The sequence below is a fragment of the Gallinula chloropus genome (assembly GCF_964237585.1).
Source record: "Gallinula chloropus genome assembly, chromosome: 3".
NCBI lineage: Eukaryota > Metazoa > Chordata > Aves > Gruiformes > Rallidae > Gallinula > Gallinula chloropus.
This window is the reverse complement of record NC_140087.1, coordinates 121,576,475-121,598,009: the sequence shown is the minus strand read 5'-3', so window position 1 is coordinate 121,598,009 and position 21,535 is coordinate 121,576,475. Positions and strand designations below refer to the sequence as shown.

Genomic DNA, 21,535 nt, shown 5'->3' with positions numbered 1-21,535 from the left:
GTGGGGCTGTGGCACAGGCTGCCCAGGGAGGGGGCTGAGTCCCCAGCCCTGGGGGTGTTTAACAGGGGGGAGATGAGGTGCTGAGAGATCTGGGTCAGCACAGGACAGGGATGGTTGGATTCCAGGAGCTTAAAGGGCTTTTCCAGCCCTGTGATTCTGTGCACCTTCCCCATAAAGCAAGTCATGGGTTACAGCCACGATGCTGCACGTCCCCTGCTCTACAACGTATCACACATACAACAGTATAAACAGCAGCAAGGTGAGGAGAAAGAAACACCTGAACAATAACTGAGAAGATTTCCAGTCCTACAGTTGAGCTGTTTTAGATCTCAAAGTTTATGAGAACTGCTTTGGTTTTTATTCACAGAATCACCTGGGTTGGATGATTCCCTTAAGATCATCGAGTCCAACCACAGACTGACCCTGCCCAGCCCACCTCTAGACCATGTCCTTGAGCACTTCATCCACATGCCTTTGAAATCCCTCCAGGGATGGTGACTCCACCACCTCCCTGGACAGCCTGTTCCAAGGGCTGACAACCCTTTCAATACAGAAATTCTTCTCATCTCTGACTTAAATCTCACCTGGGGCAATTTTAAGCCATTTCCTCTCTTCCTGTCACTTGTCAGGGTCAGTCTCTTGTGTCACATCTCTGCAACCACCTTGCAGGCAGCTGTAGAGCACAATGAGGACCCCCTCAGCCTCCTCTTCTCAAGACTAAAAAGCCCCAGCTCCCTCAGCTGCTCCTCACAGGACTTGTGCTCCAGACCCTTCAGCAGCTTCATCACCCCCCTCTAGACATTCTCCAGCATCTCAACATCCTTCCTGCAGCGAGGGGCCCAAAACTCACTGCAACACAGGAGAATTTGTAGAAATAAAGAGCAGCTTAACCAGAGTTTACAGCACACAGACAATGCATTAGGGGCAGAAAAACATAATACCTCATATCCAGTGTAAGACTGTGTTGAATATTCAAAATCAGAATCAGGTCCACCAGGGCAGTATCTGAAAATGTAAAAAACAGAAAGAAGAGGCATCAAACTCATACAATTGCAATGACTTTGCCTGTCTGCCTGAGGTATGAGGACAGGAGAGGCTGCAGGTTGAGCAGACACCGCTCTAACTGCCCCAACGCTCATCAGAAATGGGGGGAGACACAAATTTGAGGCAGCCTGACCAAGCTGGCTCACAACTGGTCAGCTGAGAGCACAGGACTTTTAATTTTAATTACATTTTAATGAAAACAGGATGTCAAAACCCAGTTCAGACCTGTCAAGTGACTACAGCCACATAAAACTACTTGATAAGGCTTATCAGAAGCAAAATACACTGTGAACCTATTTCTGGAACACAGCATTCTCTCAGGGAGCTGCCAGACAGTTTACGAGTAATAGCTATACACAGATTATTAGATTTTTTTAAAGTAATTTTACAATTATAAACAATTTTTCCACCACTCTATTGAAAACATTAATTCATTTGATTTAAAATGTTATTTTTGTTTGGCATAAGCCAGGTACATCATCCTGCTAAACAATCTACATTTCTGCTGCAGAAACCTGTAAAATTTAAATATCTTGTTGGTGGGAGAGCTTGTTTCCACTCATTTTCTGAGCTTAAGTATGTGCTAAAGCATTCTAAGATTACTCCAAACAAACCCAGTCCATCTACTTTGGATAACTGTGGGGCAGCTTGGTATTAGAAGTGCAGCTGCTGCAACTAGAGAGGCTTGTTTGAAACTCCTCTGTGGCACAGCGAGACAGACTCGCTGCTGTCACTGCACAGCCAGGAGAGGAATGGTACATGGCAGGATCACAGGGGTTGGAAGGGCCCCCCAGAGCCCATGGGGTCCAACCCCCTGCCCAAGCAGGGTCCCTAGGACAGGGGCTGGAATCTCTCCAGAGAAGGAGACTCCACACCCCCTGGGCAGCCTGTCCCAGGGCTCCCTCACCCTCACTGGGAAGAAGTTCTTCCCCACATTGGGGGGAACTCTCTGGGCTCCAACTTGAGCCCATCGCCCCTTGTCCTGTCCCCACAGACACTGAGCAGAGGCTGCCCATGGCCCCCTGGGTCCCACCCTTCAGCTATTGATCCCCATTGATCAGATCCCCTCTGGGGCTTCTTCTCTCCAGGCTAAGCAGCCCCAGCTCACCCAGCCTTTCCTCCCAGGGGAGATGCTCCAGGCCCTTCAGCATCTCTGTCCCTTCTCTGGACTCTCTCCAGGAGATCCCTGGCTGGTTGATCCCAGGGATCCCAGCACTGGACACAACACTCCAGCTGGGGCCTGAGCAGGGCAGAGCAGAGAGGGAGGATCACCTCCTCTGACCTGCTGGCCACACTCCTTTTGATGCCTCCCAGGATCCCACTGGCCTTCTTGGCCACCAAGGCACACTGCTGGCTCATGGCCAACCTGTTGCCCACCAGGACTCCCAGGTCCTTCTCCACAAAGCTCCTTTCCAAAAGGTTATCCCCCAGGCACCAAATAAAAATAATAGAAATTTATTCTGAAGGGTCCTTAGCTTTCCTTCAAGGGCTGCAGGATTAATGCACAGTCCTCTGCACTCAAAGCCAACCTGAGACAGGTGGGTTGACAACCCCTTCAGCTTCAGCTGCATGCTCTGTGCACCTCTAACAGGCCAGGCAATCGAGCTGTCAGTGTACTGTTACTTACAGTGCAGATCTCAAATGCACAGGCAAAAATAACACCATCTCCATCAAGTGAGAGATATTTGCTTCACAGCATAATCGATTGGTCTCCTCACCGCCTGCTCAAAGGCTCAACCTAAGTCATCTGTCAAATTAATTACCAAATTACCGTGGCCAAATTAATTTGCTGGCCAAAGTTGTGCAACCCAGTTGAAGACATCTCACATATGTCATTACCTGGAATGTCTCAAAGGCAGGATCTGCTCAGACAAAAGCCAGAGCAGAGCCAGCTCGCCCTGCGAGGAGCGGCTGGCAGCCAAACACACCGAGCTTTGAGGAGGGACAGGGTGGGACAGAGAAGTGATGTTTTGAAATAGATGAACTGATATGGTTGGGGGGGGGAAAAAGCAGATGAGATCTCAGGTGCACAGGCTCCTAAGTCACCCAGAGGTAACACACTTCAAGTTAAGCCCAGCTCGGGTTTCCCAACTCAGCAGCTATTCCCTTGAGGCCACCAGCTCCTGGCAGCTGGAAGCTTTCCCGTCCATCTGCGCTCTCCTTTCATTCCAGAGCCAGATCGTTGCACTGAGCGAGCCTGTGCAGACAGCACCTGCAGCTCCTCAGGCAGGGCTCAGCTCAGCAGCTTGCAAACCCTTCAGACTCCCTAAGAGTCTTCCCCAACCTGCCAAAGTCCCCAGCCACGTGTGCCTGGGCACCCTGACACGGGGACACGACGTTGGAGCACGAACACATCCCTCTACTCACTACATTCATGACAGCACGTGTCTATCTGCTCAAGGTAAGCAGGCTTTGGCCCATGAAGGGAAAAAAATCATCATCCTTGAAGAATAAAAAAGCAGCATCCTTGAAGACAAAGCTTTTAAACAGTGTGCAGGTAGCAGCAGCCTGTAACTCTGTGCTTGTGTGGAAAGGAAGCCTGTCAGTGCTACTGCAGCAGGAGATTTATACATCAACAGTGGAAATCAGTCCTCTTAGGTCATCTAAGCATGATACTTACACACATATGTTGCCTGTGAAGTTGATGTGGGGACACCTGTGTGGTTTACACATCACAGCCACGACAGCAATCTGTAAGAACCAAAGTTACAGAGGAGAAACAGTGACAGCAATTGCTTCTGAAGTTACTAAAGCACATCTTGGAAGGCTACAGGTGTACCTGCATCTGCAAGAGGCCATTTAAAGATGTTCTCTGCTTAGTCTGCCACTGAGAATATCTCTGAATTAATTTGTGAAGGAGAGAATATATCAAGCAACAGGAATCCTCTTATTTAATAGTTTCACAATTTGGAATAATTTCCAAAGCAGCATATTTTAAAGAGCCAGGTGTCTTACACCAAGTTTGGTATGAGCACCTTGCTGAAGAGATGCAGATTGACATTCAGGTACTCCCCTGGCCCACTTAACACACTGGAACAGGCTGCCCAGGCAGGTGGTTGGGTCACCTTCCCTGGATGTGTTTAAAAAAGGGGTAGATGAGGTACTTAGGGGTATGGGTTAGCACAGGACAGGACTTGATGACCTTAATGGTCTTTTCCAACCTTGTGATTCTGTGATACTGCCATGCAGGGGTGAGAGTGTGCCCCAAGCACACCCAACACCACCCAGAAGGTGAAAATGGGGGAAGAGATGAAGAGAAACAAAAAGATCTAAACCAAGGAAAATAACATTAGCTTCTTCCCTCTACCTCACTGAGGCTTCCCCCCCCCTCCCAGGCTGATGTCAGACAGCTTTTCAGATATTAAATGCAAGCACAATGCACAACACTATCTTCTGGGTCTAGAAAGAAGAAATTGAAGAAATGAAGGGATTTTTGTTAGGGGGGGTGGGTCTTTCATTTGTGGTTGTGTTTGGCTTGGGGCTTTTTTTAGTTCTAAAGATGGAGATTTCGGTTTCTGGTTTGGTTTTTGTTGTTACCTTGAGCTGAGGCATACTATACTTACAACTGGGAACCTTAAACACACACAGCTGCATGTCAGCTCTGCCTCTATTCCTGCTTTCAGCCTGAACTACCTCTGAGAGAACCACAGAGTGATGGGGGTTGGAAGGGACCTTGAAAGATCATCCAGTCCAACTCCCCTGCCAGAGCAGCACCACACAGACTGAATCCCACAGGAACACATCCAGGTGGGTTTGAATGTCTCCAGAGAAGGAGACTCCCCAGCCTCTCTGGGCAGCCTGGCCCAGGGCTCTGTCACCCTCACAGGGACAAAGTTCCTCCTGACATTCCCATGGAGCTTCCTCTGCTCCAGCTGCACCCGCTGCCCCTTGTCCTGTCGCTGCCACCCCTGAGCAGAGCCTGGCTCCCTCCTCCTGACTCTCACCCTTTACATACTAATGGACATTGATGAGATCACCCCTCAGTCTCCTCTTCTCCAGGCTAAAGAGGCCCAGCTCCCTCAGCCTCTCCTCATCAGGAAGGGGTTCCACTCCCTCCATCACCTTGGTGTCCCTGTGCTGGGCTCTCCCAAGGAGTTCTGTGTCCTTCTGGAGCTGAGGGGCCAGAACTGGACACAATATTCCAGGTGGGGTCTCACCAGGGCAGAGCAGAGGGGGAGAAGGAACTGGACCCAGCACTCGAGGTTTGGCCTCACCAATGCCGAGTCCAGAGGCACAATCACTTCCCAGCCCTACTGGCCATGCTGTGTCTGACACAAGCCAGGATGCCATTGGCTTTCCTGGCCCCTGGGCACACTGCTGGCTCATATTCAGCCTGCAGCCACCCAACACCCCCAGGTCCTTCTCTGCCTGACAGCTCTCCAGCCAGTCTCTCCCCAGCCTGTAGCGCTGCAGGGGGTTGTTCTGTCCCATGTGCAGCACTCTGCACTTGGCCTTGTTAAACCTCATCCTGTTGGTCTCAGCCCATGGGTCCAGTCTGTTCAGATCCTCTGAAGAGCCTCCCCACCCTCAGGCAGATCAATACTTCATCCTAGTTTAGTGTCATCTGCAAACTGACTGAGGGAACATTCAATCCCTTCAGCCAGGTCATTGATAAAGATTCTGAATAAGACTGGAGCCAGGACTGAGCCCTGGGGTCAATCACAATTTATGGCTGAAATGAAGGCAGGATGGTGGGGTACAGAGATGAAGATGATGATGATGGAGGTGCTTACCCCACTGGCAGTTCTTATGGGCTTGGCCTTCAGCTTTGGGACCAGCACCTTGCGGTACTGCGGCGGAACAGCAGCGATGATGTCAACCAGCCGCGGCTGCGCTGAAAGGTTGTACTTGGCTGAGGTCTTGGTTTTCAGCCTGAAAGCAGGAATACCTCAAATTAACACCTCAAATTAACACCTCCAGCTCTATTGCAGGGCAGCACTATCACATTGCCCTCCAGTTTAGTCTGTCCCCCTCCAGTTTAGCCCGTCCCCCCCCAGTTTAGCCCATTCCCCTCCAGCTCTGTGGAGGTGGAGGTGGGATCCCCCAACCTGCCTTGCCAAGGGACTTATTTAAACTCCTCCAGAGATTTCCTGCAACAGCTGCACTGAGAATTAAGACACAGAAAATAGCTCCCAGACAACGTTCTATGTAACAACTGCCAAAGTTCTCAGCTTCTGTGTTTTCCTTGTAAATGGGGTTTCACTAAAGGCTTGTGACAGCCACCCACAGACTCTGGTTTATCAGTTTGAAGTGATTCAAATCTCATTGAATGTCACACTGGTTTGGGTGGGAAGGGAGTTCAGAGCTCCCCCAGTGCCTCCCCCCCACCATGGTCAAGGACACCCGCCCCCCTCAAAGCCCAAGGTGCCCCAAGCCCCATCCAACCCGGCCTTGAGCCCTGCCAGGGATCCAGGGGCACCCCAGCTTCTCTGGGCACCCTGTGCCAGGGCCTCCCCCCTCCCTGGGAAGGATTTCTGCCTCCCAGCCCCTCTCCATCCCCCTCCTGCAGCTGAAGGCCGTTCCCCTGGGCCTGGCCCTCCCTGCCCTGGGCACCAGCCCCTCTCCACCTTCTGTATCTTCCACACTGTGAACTCCTACACACAGACTCTGGTCAAGCTCCTCTCTCAGATATTCATGCCAGTTATTTCCAGCAGCAGCAGCAAACTTTGCAATTACCTTGTGCAAACAAAATAAAACCTGATTTTCTCCCACTGTTTCTATCATTCCACACATGCAAAGAAGGGAGAACTTGCTGTGAACAACAACAGCTTCATTTAGAAAGTGCTTCTAGGAAAACCTGATTTACAGTTTATCCCTAAATTAATCTCTCCTTTGGCTGATGGAACTGACTTTGGGTCTAATGAAGGATGAACACGGGTGGAAACACAGACAATGACAAGTTTTAAGCAGGCAGAAGTAAGAGAAGTGACAACAGCCTGTGCAAATCACACCTTTTAAAATCACCTCTGAACACAAGAGACCACACAGGACACATCTATCACCAGGGGACCAGCCCTTCAGTGCCATCCCAGAGTGACTTACTTGTTCAGATTCACATCTTTTCCCTGCTCGTGAGCTTCAATTAATTGCTTTATGATGTCAGCTATTGTCATCATCATCAGCTCAGCATGGCTGAGGTCTCCTGCAACCAGAACAAAACAGCAAACCATGTGTACAGCCAGTGCTTTCCAACCACTTGGGACCATTGAGGTGCATCTGCTCCATGGCTCATTTTCAAAGAGGGAATTCTAGCACCCTGTGTCACTCCTGCTCTGCAGAGTTCCCCCAAACAGGGAATCACACATTGGGCTGGGTTGGGAGGGACCCCAAGGGTCCCAGAGCTCCAACCCCCTGCCACAGGCAGGGACACCAACCTCCAGGCCTGGAGCTACACAAGGGTGCCCAGGGCCCCAGCCAACCTGGCCTTGAACACCCCCAGGGACGGGGCACCCACCCCCTCTCTGGGCAGCCCCTTCCAGCCCCTCACCACTCTCTCTGCAAAGAACTTCCCCCCAGTCTCTCCTCTCCCCCTTCCCTCCTCCAGCTTCACTCCAGACCCCTTGTCCTGCCAGTCTCTGCCCTTTAACAAGCCCATTCCCCTCCTGTTCCTGGGGTCCCTTCAGGGATGGGAAGGCTGCAGTGAGGTCCCCCCACAGCCTTCTCTTCTCCAGGCTGACCCAGCCCAGCTCCCTCAGCCTCTCTCCATGGGGAGCTGCTCCAGCCCTCAGAGCATCCCCAGGGCTCCTCTGACCCCTCTCCAACAGCCCCACATCTTCCTTGTGTTGGGCCCCAGCTCTGGACACAGGACTCCAGCTGGGGAGGGCAGAGCAGAGAGGGACAATCCCCTCCCTGTCCCTGCTGCCATCCCTCTGCTGATGGAGCCCAGGATCCCATCGCCCTTCCCAGCTGTCCTTCCATACCAGCACTGGCAGAAGAGGGGGCATTGCTATTAAGGGCTCCAGGCACTTACTTCACCTTGTGCAGCTCTGCCAACACCAGCAAGCGTCAGGACAGTAGAACACACACCCCAAATTTGTCAGCAGGAACACAGCTGGGTGCACAACCACTCCAGCTTCTGTCTGCACCAGCTGTGCTCAGATCTGGCAGCATTTCCACCCACCTGGGAGAAGCACCACAGCAATGCTCCCATCTGGTCTCTCTCTGCAGGCAGCTCTGTGGTTCAGCCCCTCTTGCTGCTGGCCCTGCACTCCCCTGTGTCACTTTGCTGTACCACATCTGTTTCTCTGAGTGTTTCTTGTCAGGAGGGAGAAGCCCAGAAATGCTCAGACCATGCCACTGGTCAGGGCAGTGGGGAGGAACAAGGCAAGGTCCCAAGCACCCAGTGTGAGGGGAGGCATTGGAACAGGCTGCCCAGGGAGGGGGTTGAGTCACCATCCCTGGATGTATTTAAAAGATGGGCAGATGAGGTGCTCAGGGATATGGTTGACCTGAACAGGTTGAATTGATGGGCAGAGCCCAACTGGATGAAGATCAACATGGTCAAGTGCCAGGCCCTGCACTTTGGTCATAACCCCCAGCAGTGCTACAGGTTTGGGGCAGAGCAGCTGGAGAGCTGCACAGAGGAAAATGACCTGGGGGTGCTGGTTGACACCTGAACACGAGCCAGCAGTGTGCCCAGGTGGCCAAGAAGGCCAATGGCATCCTGGCTTGTGTCAGGAAGAGTGGAGCCAGCAGGACCAGGGAGGGGATCATCCCCCTGTGCTCAGCTCTGGTGAGGCTGCACCTCCAATGCTGGGGTCAGCTTTGGGCCCCTCAGTCCAAGAAAGGCATTGAGGCCCTGGAGTGAGTCCAGAGAAGGGCAGCCAGGCTGGGGAAGGGGCTGGAACACAAGTCTGGTGGGGAGCTGCTAAGTGAACTGGGGCTGTTTATCATGGAAAAGAGGAGGCTGAGGGGAGACCTCCTTGTTCTCTCCAGCTCCCTGAAAGGAGGTTGTGGGGAGCTGGGGCTCAGCCTCTTCTCACAGATACCCAGTGACAGGAGGAGAGGGAATGGCTGCAAGTTGTGCCAGGGGAGGGTCAGGTTAGAAATGAGGAGACATTTCTTCTCCCAAAGAGCAGTTGGGCACTGGAAGGGGCTGCCCAGGGAGCTGGTGGAGTCACCGTCCCTGGGGGTGTTCAGGGAAAGGTTGGATGAGATACTTAGGGACATGGTTAGTGAGTGACAGAGGTGGGAGGGGGGTGGTTGGGCTGGATGACCTGGGAAGGCTTTTCCAACCTCAGCGGCTCTGTGACACGGGTTAGCAGAGGACGAGTCCGGTTGTGCTGGCTGATCACCCCGCGGGCTGGCAGCGCTCCGCCGCCCCACAGCCGCCGCCTCACAGGCCGGGGCAGCGCGGGGGGGCCTGTCTCGCAGCCCCCCACGGGCCCGGGGAAGGCGCTGACGCTCTGCCCCGCGGACTTTCCTCCCGCCCTCCTCCCTCCCAGCGCCGGGGGACGCCGCAAAGCCCTACCCCACCTCCCCAGACCGGTACCTTGTCTCTTCTGCCTCATGGCGCCGGCGGCTGCTCCTTCTCCCCTCACAGCCAGGCCGCCAGCTCCTACCGTAAAGCAAGAAAACCCCCTTCACCGCCGTAAAAACGCCGCACCTCCAGCCGCGCTGCCGGAAAGCGACAGGAAAAAGGCGGGAGGAGGAGGAGGATGAGCGCTGCCGTACCGCGCATGCGCATATCTCAGGCCAGGCGCTGCGGAGCCTCCGCCAGCCGTTGAGGGGCGCTGCGGGGCGGCGGCTGCGCTCCCTTTGGGGCGACCCGCGGCATTTCGGGGCCGTGTGCAGCCCCCCGGGGGCCGTGTGCAGCCCCCCCCCCCCCCGGGCCGTGTGCAGCGCCTGAGGCGCGTCCCGCTCCGCTCCCCTCCGTCCCGCTCCGCTCCGTCCCGCTCCCCTCCGCCCCGCTCCCCTCAGCCCCGCTCCTCTCCGCCCCGCTCCCCTCAGCCCCGCTGCCCTCCCGGCCGCCTCTCCGTGTCCCTCCGGCGGGCTCCCTGCCCTTCGCTCGCCTTTGAGCGCCCCCCGCCTGCGGCCCCGCGCCCGCCCGGCGCTGGGTGGTGGCGTGAGGCAGGTTTCCCGCTGAGGCGGCCGGCGCCGTGCCCCGGGGCCGGGGGAGCACTGGCAGGCACACCGCTGCCCTCCAGCGGGACCCGGGCGGGCCGAGGGGAACCCGTTGAGGTTCAGCCCGGTCGGGCTTGTGGCTGGATAACCCCGGACAGCTCGGGCCGGGCTGCGGGAAGCAGCGCTGAGCAGAATCACGGAGCCACTGAGGCTGGAAAAGCCCTCCCAGGGCATCCAGCCCAGCCGGTCGGCTGCCACCTCTGTTACTAACGCTGTCCCTGAGTGCCCAGGGTGCCCCCAGCCCCAACCAACCCGGCCTTGAGCCCTGCCAGGGATCCAGGGGCAGCCCCAGCTTCTCTGGGCACCCTGTGCCAGGGCCTCCCCCCTGCCCAGGAAGGATTTCTGCCTCCCAGCTCACCTAAATTTGTCCTGGTTTAAAACCGTTGCCCCTCATTCTGTCACTACTTGTCACTGCAAACAGGGACACACGTTTTAGAGGGGCTGGTGATGCAGAATCATAGAATTATTAAAGTTGGAAAAGTTCTCCAAGACCATTTGGTCCAACTATCTCCCTCCCACCTCTATCACTCACTAACCATGTCCCTGAGTGCCTCATCCAACCTCTCCTTGAACACCCCGAGGGATGGAGACTCCACCACCTCCCTGGGCAGCCCCTTCCAACTACATCTCACGTGGAGAACTCCTTGCTTTTGTTAGGTGCTGTTAGCCAGAGCCTCGCTGGTGCCACCAGCTCCTGGTGGCATCCTGGACAGCCAGTAGCTTCTGGTGGGTCTTGTAAGGTGATCAGAGAGGAGAGGCAAGAGAACATTCCTGCCCAGAGAAGTAGTGGATGCCCCGTCCCTGGGGGTGTTCAGGGACAGGCTGGATGGGGCCCTGGGCAACCTTGTGTTGCTCCAGGCCTGGAGGTTGGTGTCCCTGCCTGTGGCAGGGGGTTGGAGCTCTGGGACCCTTGGGGTCCCTCCCAGCCCAGCCCAGTCTGGGATTCTATGATTCTTGCAGAGGAGAAAAGCAGCAAGGCCAAACAGGCCACCAAAAGGAAAAAACACAGGACAAAACTGAAGCGAGGTGCTGGCAACAGCCAAGTGTTTCATGAGAAGGTAAAAACCTTCCCTGGAAAACCTCCCAACCCAGGAGCTGAAGATTTCTGGCATCACGCCGACGACCGGTGTGCACCTGGGGACAGGAGGGTTTGCACGGAGGGCAGAGGGCACGTGGAAGGAGCTGTTCCCTCTCTGAGGGTTGGTTTATAAAGCACCCAGAGCTTGAGGTCCACACACACAGCCTGGCAGCGCCTTGTGCACGTGTTGTGAGACCATCCAGCCTCCCCCCACCTTGCTGGGTGGATTTGGCAGCATCCAGCCTCTGCAAAGCAAGATCCCAGGATGGAGCAGGTTGGAAATATGGTTTGGACCATCTGCTGCTCCCTGTTGGTGCATCTCTGCTGCCTTCGGGGCTTTTCAGAGATCTGCAGGCAGCTTCCTTCCTGCGGGATGTGCTGGGAGTGCCCCGCAGTGCCTGGACCTGCCCTTCCCTGTGATTTTACCTCCCCAGAGGTCTCCCAAGCACCTTGTGCCAACCAGCAATTTTATCAGTGGTTTGGAGAGCGGTTGGGACCAGGATATGGGTGTGCAAACAGCTATAAAACATCTAGCTAGGCACACAAGTCTTGTCACCCCCTTTCCCAAACCCTGCAGCAAGGGGCATTTCAGTGGCAGGGGTTGGTTGTGTGTCCAGCCCTGCTTTGAGCTGGCTGGGCTGTGACAGCAGTTCCTTCCCCCTGAATTATTTGGTGGGGCACATAGTACCCAGCATTCTGCTGTCTTTGTGTGGTGCTGGGGATGGCACGGAGCACAGGACAGGTAGGATGCCCAGGCTAGATGCATGGTGAGAGCATCAAAGAGCGTGCCAGCAGGGACAAGGTGCCTGTAGGAAGCTGGGGAAGAACTGTTCCCCAGGGCAGGGAGAGATGGGACGAGGGGGGATGGGTTAAACTGGGAAAGGGGAGATTTAGGGTGGGTGTCAGGAAAAAGTTCTTCCCTCTAAGGGTGGTGGGTCACTGGGTCAGGTTGCCCAGAGAGGTGGGGGAGGCCCCATCCCTGGAGACACCCAAGGTCAGGGTGGATGGGGCTCTGAGCACCCTGCTCTAGTGAAGATGTCCCTGCTCACTGCAGGGTGGGGCTGGGTGGGCTCTAAAGGTCCCTTCCCACATAACACATTCAATGATTCTATGACTTCAAACCACTTCCCACACACACCCCCTCCCTCCCCTTAACCCACAGCCTTACACACCATGTCACTGCTCCTCATCTCCTCCTCCCTTCATTCCCTGAGCAGAGCTCTGCTCTCCAACCACATCAGTTCCATCCACCTATGCCAGCAACTTCTTATCTTGCACTTCACTGCCCTTATCACCTGCTTTCCCGACGCCACAAGGTCTCCACACTCTTCACAGAATTACAGAATCCCAGACTGGGCTGGGTTGGGAGGGACCCCAAGGATCCCAGAGCTCCAACCCCCTGCCACAGGCAGGGACACCAACCTCCAGGCCTGGAGCTACACAAGGGTGCCCAGGGCCCCAGCCAACCTGGCCTTGAACACCCCCAGGGACGGGGCACCCACCCCCTCTCTGGGCAGCCCCTTCCAGCCCCTCACCACTCAGAAACCATCCTTTAACCTACTGCAAACCCTAATGCCATGCTGAGACTTCACTCCCTCAATGTTCTTACTTCCCTGGTGAGAACTCCTGCTCACTCATCTTCCATCTTACCACATAAGTCGGGTGTTCCCAACAATCCTCAGCTTCAACCCAACCACGCTCCCATCTGCAACCCCCATCACCTTCAGCCAGGCACAGTCCTTCCTCTGAGTTTGTGTTGCTTTAGCTGAGAAGTGTGCTAATTAGGAGAACTTTTGGGCTACAAAGCCAAACTACAGTCCCAAACTCTGCCATTGCCTCCAGCAAGGAACACCAGGTGGAGTTTTGGGCAGAAAGGGATGGTGAAGCTTGGGTAAAAGGGCGGCTGGCGTGTTTGGGTTTGTTCCCCACATCTGAGCAGGGCTGTAGCCTAGGGCTCACCTTCTGATCTTGCTTGTACTGGTGGAATTCAGATGTGGTGATGCTGATTCATTGGCCTCGGGGCTTTAAAAGGTACTTTCAGTTCTTCAATGGAAGGCTGGGGCTAATGAGAGTTGGGCAGGAGCTGGAAATGCCAAGCAGCACTGGGAGATGCAAGGAAGGGTGCTGGCACAACCCCCTCCCTCTGGACTGGAGTAGCAGTTTCTTATCAGCACCAGGAAAGGTGGATAAATAAACCCTCTGCAGATCAGCAGCCTGGGACATGGAGGGGGATGCAGCTTCCCTGAGGCACTGGCAGAGGCAGGTGATGGAGACTCTGTCTCTCTGTAACTTTTCTCTCCATTCCAGATGGAGATGACCCATTTTGAGACCTCAGGAATGACTGTCAAGGCTCCTGTGAGCTCGTTTCTCTTTATTCTGGTAGCATCATCAGTAGGAGTTACATCAAGGCCTTATGTAGGGTTGCAGCTCAAGGACAGACTACTTGGCTTAGTACATTCCTGGACGTTCCTGTTAGTTATCTTCCAGCCTCAGAAATACAAACACTTTAGAAATCAGAGAAGGCCTGAGCTTTAAAATGTACAGTGAGCTTGTACAACACACCATCCCTTCAGTGGCCTGGATGAAGGGACTGAATGTGCCCTCAGTAAGTCTGCAGATGACACTGAGCTGGGAGGAAGTGGTGATCTGCCAGAGGGCAGGGAGGTTCTTCAGAGGGGTCTGGCCAGGCTGGAGCCATGGACTGAGCCCAAGGGGCTGAGGTTGAACCAGGCCAAGGGCAGAGTCCTGCCCATGGGACACCCCGACCCCCAGCAGCGCTACAGGCTGGGGCAGAGCGGCTGGAGAGCTGCTGGGGAGAAGGACCTGGGGGTGTGGGGGGACTGGGACTGCCCAGGAGCCAGCAGTGTGCCCGGGGGCCAGGAAGGCCAAGGGCATCCTGGCTTGTGTCAGAGCCAGCGTGGCCACAGGGCCAGGGCAGGGATTTACAGTGCCAGGGAATGATGGCAATGGGATGGGATTTACCCCACCTCAACTTCAATGCTCCAAAGTTTGCTTTTATCATTAAAATTAATCACTCTGGTCTTTCGCACAATCAGCTCATACTAAAATGTATGAGCTAATTACCACCTGCAAGTTGCTTAGACTTAATTAGCAATTAGGCCATTGTATTGGTTGAGATGAACTCTTAACGTCCTTACAGAGCAACTGGACAAATGACAGGATGAAGTTTTGGAGAAGGAGATCACAGTGTCACAGAATCGTAGTGATTGGAAGAGAGCTCCAGAGAGGTTACCCAGGGCCCCAGCCAACCTGGCCTTGAACACCCCCAGGGATGGGGCACCCACCCCCTCTCTGGGCAGCCCCTTCCAGTACTTCACCACTCTTTACAGATCATCAAGTGCAACCCCCTGCCAAAGCAGGGTCCCTAGGACAGGGCAGTGTCCAGATGGGGCTGGAATCTCTCTAGAGAAGGAGACTCCACACCCCCTGGGCAGCCTGTCCCAGGGCTCCCTCACCCTCACTGGGAAGAAGTTCTTCCCCACATTGGGGGGAACTCCCTGTGTTCCAACTTGAGCCCATCGCCCCTTGTCCTGTCCCCACAGACACTGAGCAGAGGCTGCCCATGGCCCCCTGGGTCCCACCCTTCAGCTCTTGATCCCCAGTGATCAGATCCCCTCTGGGGCTTCTTCTCTGCAGGCTGAACAGCCCCAGCTCCCTCAGCCTTTCCTCCCAGGGGAGATGCACTGACTTACCAAATCATGGATTCGGGGCTGGAATTCATAGAGCAAACACCCCTGGGCAGACCCTCCTGCTGGACACTCTCCCTGTGAGTAAGATCCACGGTGCATCACACCTGCTGCTTGGCCTCAACGATGATCAATGTGTCTCAGGCCAAAAACCTCAAAACCCTGAAGCAACACACTGCAGAATCCTCTGCTCCCTGAGCAGAAGTCCTCTCCTGATCCGTGTCAGTCAGTAGTTGGGATCTGAAACAGGATTTCTGGTCTGTAAATGTTGAGAATTCATGGGTACACTGTGACTCCTTGTGGTGGATTAGCCCTGTCTGGAGGCCACACACCCACCAACGTTGGCCCATCACTCTCCTTTTCAGTTGGACAGGGGAGAAAACCTTTCCTGACGTGTGGAAAGGTTCTGGGCTATCCCAGCTCTCCCACTCCAGGATACAACAAGACCCTGAGTTATAACTTCAGTCCCTGTACCCTTACAAACTGCCACTCATTACATTTACCAGTCACTTCCTTAATTAGGAAAAAGACAAATAAGAGCCCATGATTTACATCCTCTTAAATGAGGAGACTCTTGCCAGCTCCCCACATGGATCCGCGTGCAACGCCGGGATCCAGAGCGTGGGATTTGATTTCCTTCAGGATGGAAAAGATGGAGTTGCCTTGTTTAACCAGAGGAAGAAATTCTGGCTTCAGTACAGCCCTAACCAGGTTCTTCTCAAGGTGTTTTCCCTCAGCCTCCTCTCTCCCATGTATTGAAGGGACAACATTTGAAGGCTGTGGTGCTCTCTTCGTGGTCGAGCTGCTTTGGCAGGGGCTGTGAGTTACAGCTGAGGGATCACATTAACATTGATGGTGACCACTCACTTTCCATGGCTTAGGTGGCTGGTAGTCCTCTGTTCTCTTCCACAATGCCCTTGGAGCTCACAGAGGCAGAAAAGTTCTGTAACTCCTTGGCAAAGGGTCACAGAGCAGCTCAGGCCATGGGATACACCCCAAGATGTCTGTGTGACAGGCAGGCAAGCTCACATGAGGTCCTGCAGCTCTAGCAAGGATGAACACAATTGTCTGCATGGTCAGAAGCCTGGGTGAGCCCTGTGGAGATGACATACCCAGAAGAAAAACAGAACATAGCACCAGCTCAAGAGCAGATGGACAAGAAACCAGGCTGAGGAGCACAACAGGAAAACAGATGTAGACCATGCTTCAGCTTGGAAACAGGAGATCCCACCTGGAGAACTCAAAGGCTGGCAGGAGTCCCCACACCAAGTGTGGTTGAAGCCATTCCTTCAACACCTTTCTGCCTGGATTGGGTACAAGGCAGTTAAGATGTCTTTTGGGCAGCCTGTGGGAGAGCAGATGGGGAACCTCCATGCCCGTTTCTTTGCACGGTGTGGTGAGGCCAACAAAGAAACTCCCTTCCAGCAAGAATTGAATAAAACTGAAGCTGAGTACTTAGGAAAGAGCCCAAAGCAGCTGTTCTTCACTGAGCACAGCCTGTGACGCAGGTAACACTGCTGTTGTTTCCCCAGGACCAGGCAGTTTCTGTTCTCCTGGGATGAAGGATTCTCCAGATCATCCCTTAGTCTGTGTCTGATCCTTGGTTAGATGGAGGAATGTGCCAGGGCTGAGCCTCAAACACTGGAGATGCTACATGGCAGAGAAATAATGTCAGAATCAGATTAATTCAGTGAGAGAATTCAGATTGTAAACATATTTAGGTATTCAGCTGATCCTTGGGATTTAGGTGGCATTTAATACCTCAAATACCTTTGCAAATCGGGATTGACTGGAAAGACAGTCTCCATTCATCATCTCATCATAGAGAAAATAATCCTCAATCAAAAACATCTTTACTTTGCCTGCCCACCTTTATGACAGTCTGAAGACATGCCCTGGCAAAGCCCAGCTGGAGAACTATCTACAGTTGGATAACTGCACCTTGGGAAAAGCCTAGTAGAGATGACAAGGGTCTGGAGAGGTCACTGAAGGAATTAAGGGAGGATTTGTCTCTCTCTGATACAGAATTTATAGGTTTGCCTTACAAATTGCTCCTCATCCAAATGCAATCCCTTGGGGAGAATTAATCTGGGTAGTTTTTATACTCATGTGCTGATGGAGTTTGTAGGAGCTGGATTTCCCACCTTCCCAGCACTGTCAGAATCATCAGATCACAGAACCTGTAAGGTTCAAAGGGACCTTCAGAGCCCACCCAGCCCCATCCTGCAGTGAGCAGGGACATCTTCACTAGAGCAGGGTGCTCAGAGCCCCATCCACCCTGACCTTGAATATCTCCAGGGATGGGGCCTCCACCACCTCTCTGGGCAACCTGTCCCAGTGACCCACCACCCTCAGAGGGAAGAACTTTTTCCTAACACCCACCCTAAATCTCCCCTTTTCCAGTTTAACCCATCCCCCCTCGTCCCATCGCTCCCTGCCCTGGGAACAGTTCTTCCCCAGCTTCCTACAGGCACCTCTCAGGGACTGGAAGGGGCTCTAAGGTCCCCTGGAGCCTTCTCTTCTCCAGGCTGAGCCAGCCCAGCTCTCCCAGCCTGGCTTCACAGCAGAGCTGCTCCAGCCCTTGGATCATTTTTGTGGCCTCCTCTGGCCCCTCTCCAACAGCTCCATGTCCTTCTTGTGCTGAGGGCTCCAGAGCTGGACCCAGCACTGGAGGTGAGGTCTCCCCAGAGCAGAGCAGAGCAGAGCAGAGCAGAGCAGAGCAGAGCAGAGCAGAGCAGAGCAGAGGGGCAGAATCCCCTCTCTCATCTGCTGCCCACACTGCTGGGGATGCAGCCCAGGATGGGGTTGGCCTTGTGGGCTGCAGATGCACACTGGTGGCTCCTGTCCAGCTTCTCCCCCATGGGTACCCCAAGCCCTTTTCATCACACAGAGTTTTAAAATGTCTCATTTTGTAGAAGATGGTGACTGCAGCACAGCTCAGACAGGACCCTGCACATCCCTGCATGTGCTGCTATCCTCCACAGAGATGGAATCACTGATTATCCCTGGGTGGCCACTTCCATGCAGGAGCTCCCCTTACTTCATCCCCCACCTCCTCTTTGACAACACTAAACCACACCTCAGCAGCAGTTGCAGATTGGTTTGCAGATGTTAGGAGACTTAAAACCACCCTGTTCCCATTCCCAGTGCTCCCTGGATGGCAGCAGTCAGAGCCACATTCCTGGGAGGCCACAGCAAGTGGAATCCCCTTGATTGACTACAACAACCCATAACTCAGCTCTTGGCTTAACTTAACTCTTCCTGACTGGTCTCAGCCCAGCAGACCACCTGCCCAAGGCTCTATCCAGGCAGTGTGACTTCAGGATGAGGGTCCTACATTATAGAAACCCTGTATTGCTTTAGAATAGGCAGCACTGTAACCCTGCAGCCCAATCCTGATGCTTTCCTCTCTTGGCTTCTATGATGGGGATTCATTTAGGTTCAGCTTTCTGCCTGAACCACAGAATCACAAGGTTAGAAAAGCCCTTTAAGCTCCTGGAGTCCAACCGTCCCTGTCCTGTGCTGCCCCAGATCTCTCAGCACCTCATCTCCCCCCTGTTAAACACCCCCAGGGCTGGGGACTCAGCCCCCTCCCTGGGCAGCCTGTGCCACAGCCCCACAACTCTGCCAGGGAAGAACTTTGCCCTCCCAGCTGAGCTGACCCTGCCCTGGCACAGCTTGAGCCCATTGCCCCTCATCCTATCTCCTGTCACTTGGGTTAAGAGGACTTCTGTGTTGTTCTTAGGCCTCATCTTACTCATTCCCATGTTTTCCCCCTTGTAGCCTTCTTTATCCTTTGGATTCTTTCTCTCACCTCCCACAGAAGGCTCTGTGATGACTCCTTTGCACCATGGATCCTCCTCATGGAGCTGAGCCTGGGCACCTGCTCAAAATGCTGGATGCCAGGGAGACCTAGAGGGTTGCTGGAGGTCTTCACATGCTCCATTATCTCCCTTCTGGATGGGGTCATCAGTAATTACAGGATAGGCACTGCCCTGTAGGAGATCCCCTCACTCTACCCCATGTTCTCTTTGAAAATCCTAACAGTGTCACATCAGAAGCCTCTTTTCCTTTGCTCCCTCCAGGTTCTTTATCCCCCACCCTTCCTGTGCTGCTGAAGTTCATCAGGGATCACAAATCACAGTCCTTATGTGGAAAGCCTGCTTGTGTACTCATAGGATTTCACCAAAGTCTGCAGAAACACTGTGTGCTTCTGCAAGATCTGCAGAACTTTCCCAGCCAGCTGCAGACACAGGACCTTCAGGAGATGTTGGGTGTATTGAGAGGTGAGGTCTTCATGAATAGCTGCCCAAGCCAGCCCTAGACTGAAGCATCGAGCTGGTTTTGATCGTGTCAGGCTGCCTCCTTATTTTTGGAAGGCATTCACAGATCAGCTGCTTTCTCAGCTGTTGCCTCCCTGAAGTCAGTTGCTTTTCTCCTGTAATTTGCTGACTGCTCTGATACCAGCCCCACCACACCAGCTCCTCTTGGCATCTGTCCATCCAGGACCTGGCAGAGTCTGTGGACACCAGGCTGAGCCTCCTGTCACGTCTGATCTAAGATCTCCCACTCCACCACTGGGTATTAGTGGGTTAAACCCATCTGAAGCCCGTGCCAGCGTTCAGCACCAGAGTTGTGACAGTCAGGTGCATCTAGCAAGTGCTACATGTGACATCTTTGGCCATATGGTCTCTTCTGAAATGGGACATCACTGTCATCTGGATTCCCACCATCCCAACCAACTGCCTCCTCCTTCCCCTGCAGAAAAACACCACCAGAGCCATCTCCTTCCCTCTGTGTGCTAAATTTGGGTGTCCACCATCCCTACCATAGCCTCTGTGTGTACTAACATGGAGAGCTGGTGTTTGTCCTTCCTCTTTCCTGTGGCTTTGGCACTGGAGCTCGAACAGGCGCTGGTCGTATCCCGGCGTTCCACTGGGAGCTCTGGGCCAGGGTCTTTCCTGCTGCTTTGGAGGGCAAACTCCCAGTTGGTTGAGGAGTGGCCCAGCTGGGACGAACTGGTGGCTTTGGCACAGACTCAAGATGAGCAGAAAGTGATAGCTAGGAAGAGAAGGCAGAAAAGATCACATCATCCCAGCTTCAGGGGTCCTGAAAACATTGGGGTCCATTGAGAATGTCTATAAATTCTACACATTCTATAAATTACATCCCTAAATTCTCTCCCTAAATGATACAGGGGTTGTACTCAGTCTACCTTAAGGACAAAAGGCCCCAATTAGAAATCAATGCTCATAAGCCAAACCCACACCAATTGATTCTCCACATCAATTCATATGTTAATGCACAAATGCCCTGCAGCATGATGCACATGGCTGGTGCTGATCCCAGTCTGGCTGTGACTGACCCCTGTCTGGCTCTGACTGATCCCAGTCTGGCTGTGACTGATCCCAGTCTGGCTGCAACCAATCCCAGTCTGGCTGTGACTGATCCCAGTCTGGCTGTCTCTGAAGTCTTGCAGAGTAAAGGCTGAGGTGAGGTTTTTTTAACACACTTCTCAATGAACCTTTTACAAACAGTATAAAAATTAAAAGTAAAAAATATCTTAGTGACCCAGGGATTGTTTATTCCATGCTGACTGCCCAGGAGCCAGCAGTGTGCCTGGGGGAGCAAGAAGGCCAAGGGCATCCTGGCTTGTGTCAGAGCCAGCGTGGCCACAGGGCCAGGGCAGGGCTTGTGCCCCTGGGCTGGGCACTGGGGAGGCTGCAGCTCCAGTGCTGGGTCCAGTTCTGGGCTCCTCAGCATCAGAAGGACAGGGAGGTCCTGGAGCGAGTGCAGAGAAGGGCAACCAGGCTGGGGAAGGGGCTGGAGGGCAAATCCTCTGAGGAGCAGCTGAGGGAGCTGGGGGTGTTGAGCCTGGAGAAGAGGAGGCTGAGGGGAGCCCTTCTCCCCACCTCCCCTGCCCTGCCAGGAGGGTGCAGAGAGGTGGGCGATGGTCTCTGCAGCCAGGGGCCAGGAGATGGGCCAAGGGGCAATGGGCTCAAGCTGCCCCAGGGCAGGGTCAGCTCAGCTGGGAGGGCAAAGTTCTTCCCTGGCAGAGTTGTGGGGCTGTGGCACAGGCTGCCCAGGGAGGGGGCTGAGTCCCCAGCCCTGGGGGTGTTTAACAGGGGGGAGATGAGGTGCTCAGGGATGTGGTTTCATAGGACAGGGATGGTTGGACTCAGTGATCTTAAAGGTCTTTTTCAACCTTGTGATGCTGTCCTATCTAACAAATGCCATCCACACTCAAACCATCAATTCCCTGTCAATATCTCACAGGGCAATTTATTCCTGACTTCAAAAGCTGCAATCTCCTTCCCTCAGGATACAGCCAGGGAGGTGAGACTGTCCTGTCAAAAAAGTCATTATGGAGTAAGTACTAAAAATAAGTCAGTAGTTCAGGAACAGCTGGGAGGGTGGAGCAGTCGCTCAACAGAAACAAGGACACAGCCCAAAGGCAAAACCACCCCCTAATTGCTGCCATTGATGTCGTTTGCAAAGCTGTCAAAAGCATCAGTCAAACTCTGCCTTCCTAAGGTGTCTGGGAGCTCTGAGGCTTGGGCATGAGGCTGCCTGTTTTGCTGAG

At 53.9% G+C, this 21,535-nt stretch overlaps 2 protein-coding genes across 2 annotated transcripts in view; both read right to left on the bottom strand.

Moving 5' to 3' along the window:
* The window catches only part of ELP3 (elongator acetyltransferase complex subunit 3), a 31,327-nt gene extending 21,758 nt beyond the window's left edge, over positions 1-9,569 (bottom strand). The window contains exons 1-5 of the mRNA XM_084261958.1: positions 9,536-9,569; positions 7,087-7,186; positions 5,778-5,916; positions 3,665-3,735; positions 942-1,005 (exon numbers count right to left, since the gene is read on the bottom strand). Of these exons, the coding sequence (XP_084118084.1) occupies positions 942-1,005; positions 3,665-3,735; positions 5,778-5,916; positions 7,087-7,186; positions 9,536-9,554 (393 nt within the window). The 5' untranslated portion in view covers positions 9,555-9,569. The remainder of the gene's footprint in view (positions 1-941; positions 1,006-3,664; positions 3,736-5,777; positions 5,917-7,086; positions 7,187-9,535) is intronic.
* Positions 9,570-16,534: 6,965 nt separating this feature from the next.
* FBXO16 (F-box protein 16) overlaps positions 16,535-21,535 on the bottom strand; it is a gene marked incomplete at both ends in the record, with an annotated part of 33,495 nt that continues 28,494 nt past the window's right edge. Inside the window, 2 exons of the mRNA XM_084261189.1 lie at positions 16,535-16,602; positions 19,803-20,013. Of these exons, the coding sequence (XP_084117315.1) occupies positions 16,535-16,602; positions 19,803-20,013 (279 nt within the window). The remainder of the gene's footprint in view (positions 16,603-19,802; positions 20,014-21,535) is intronic.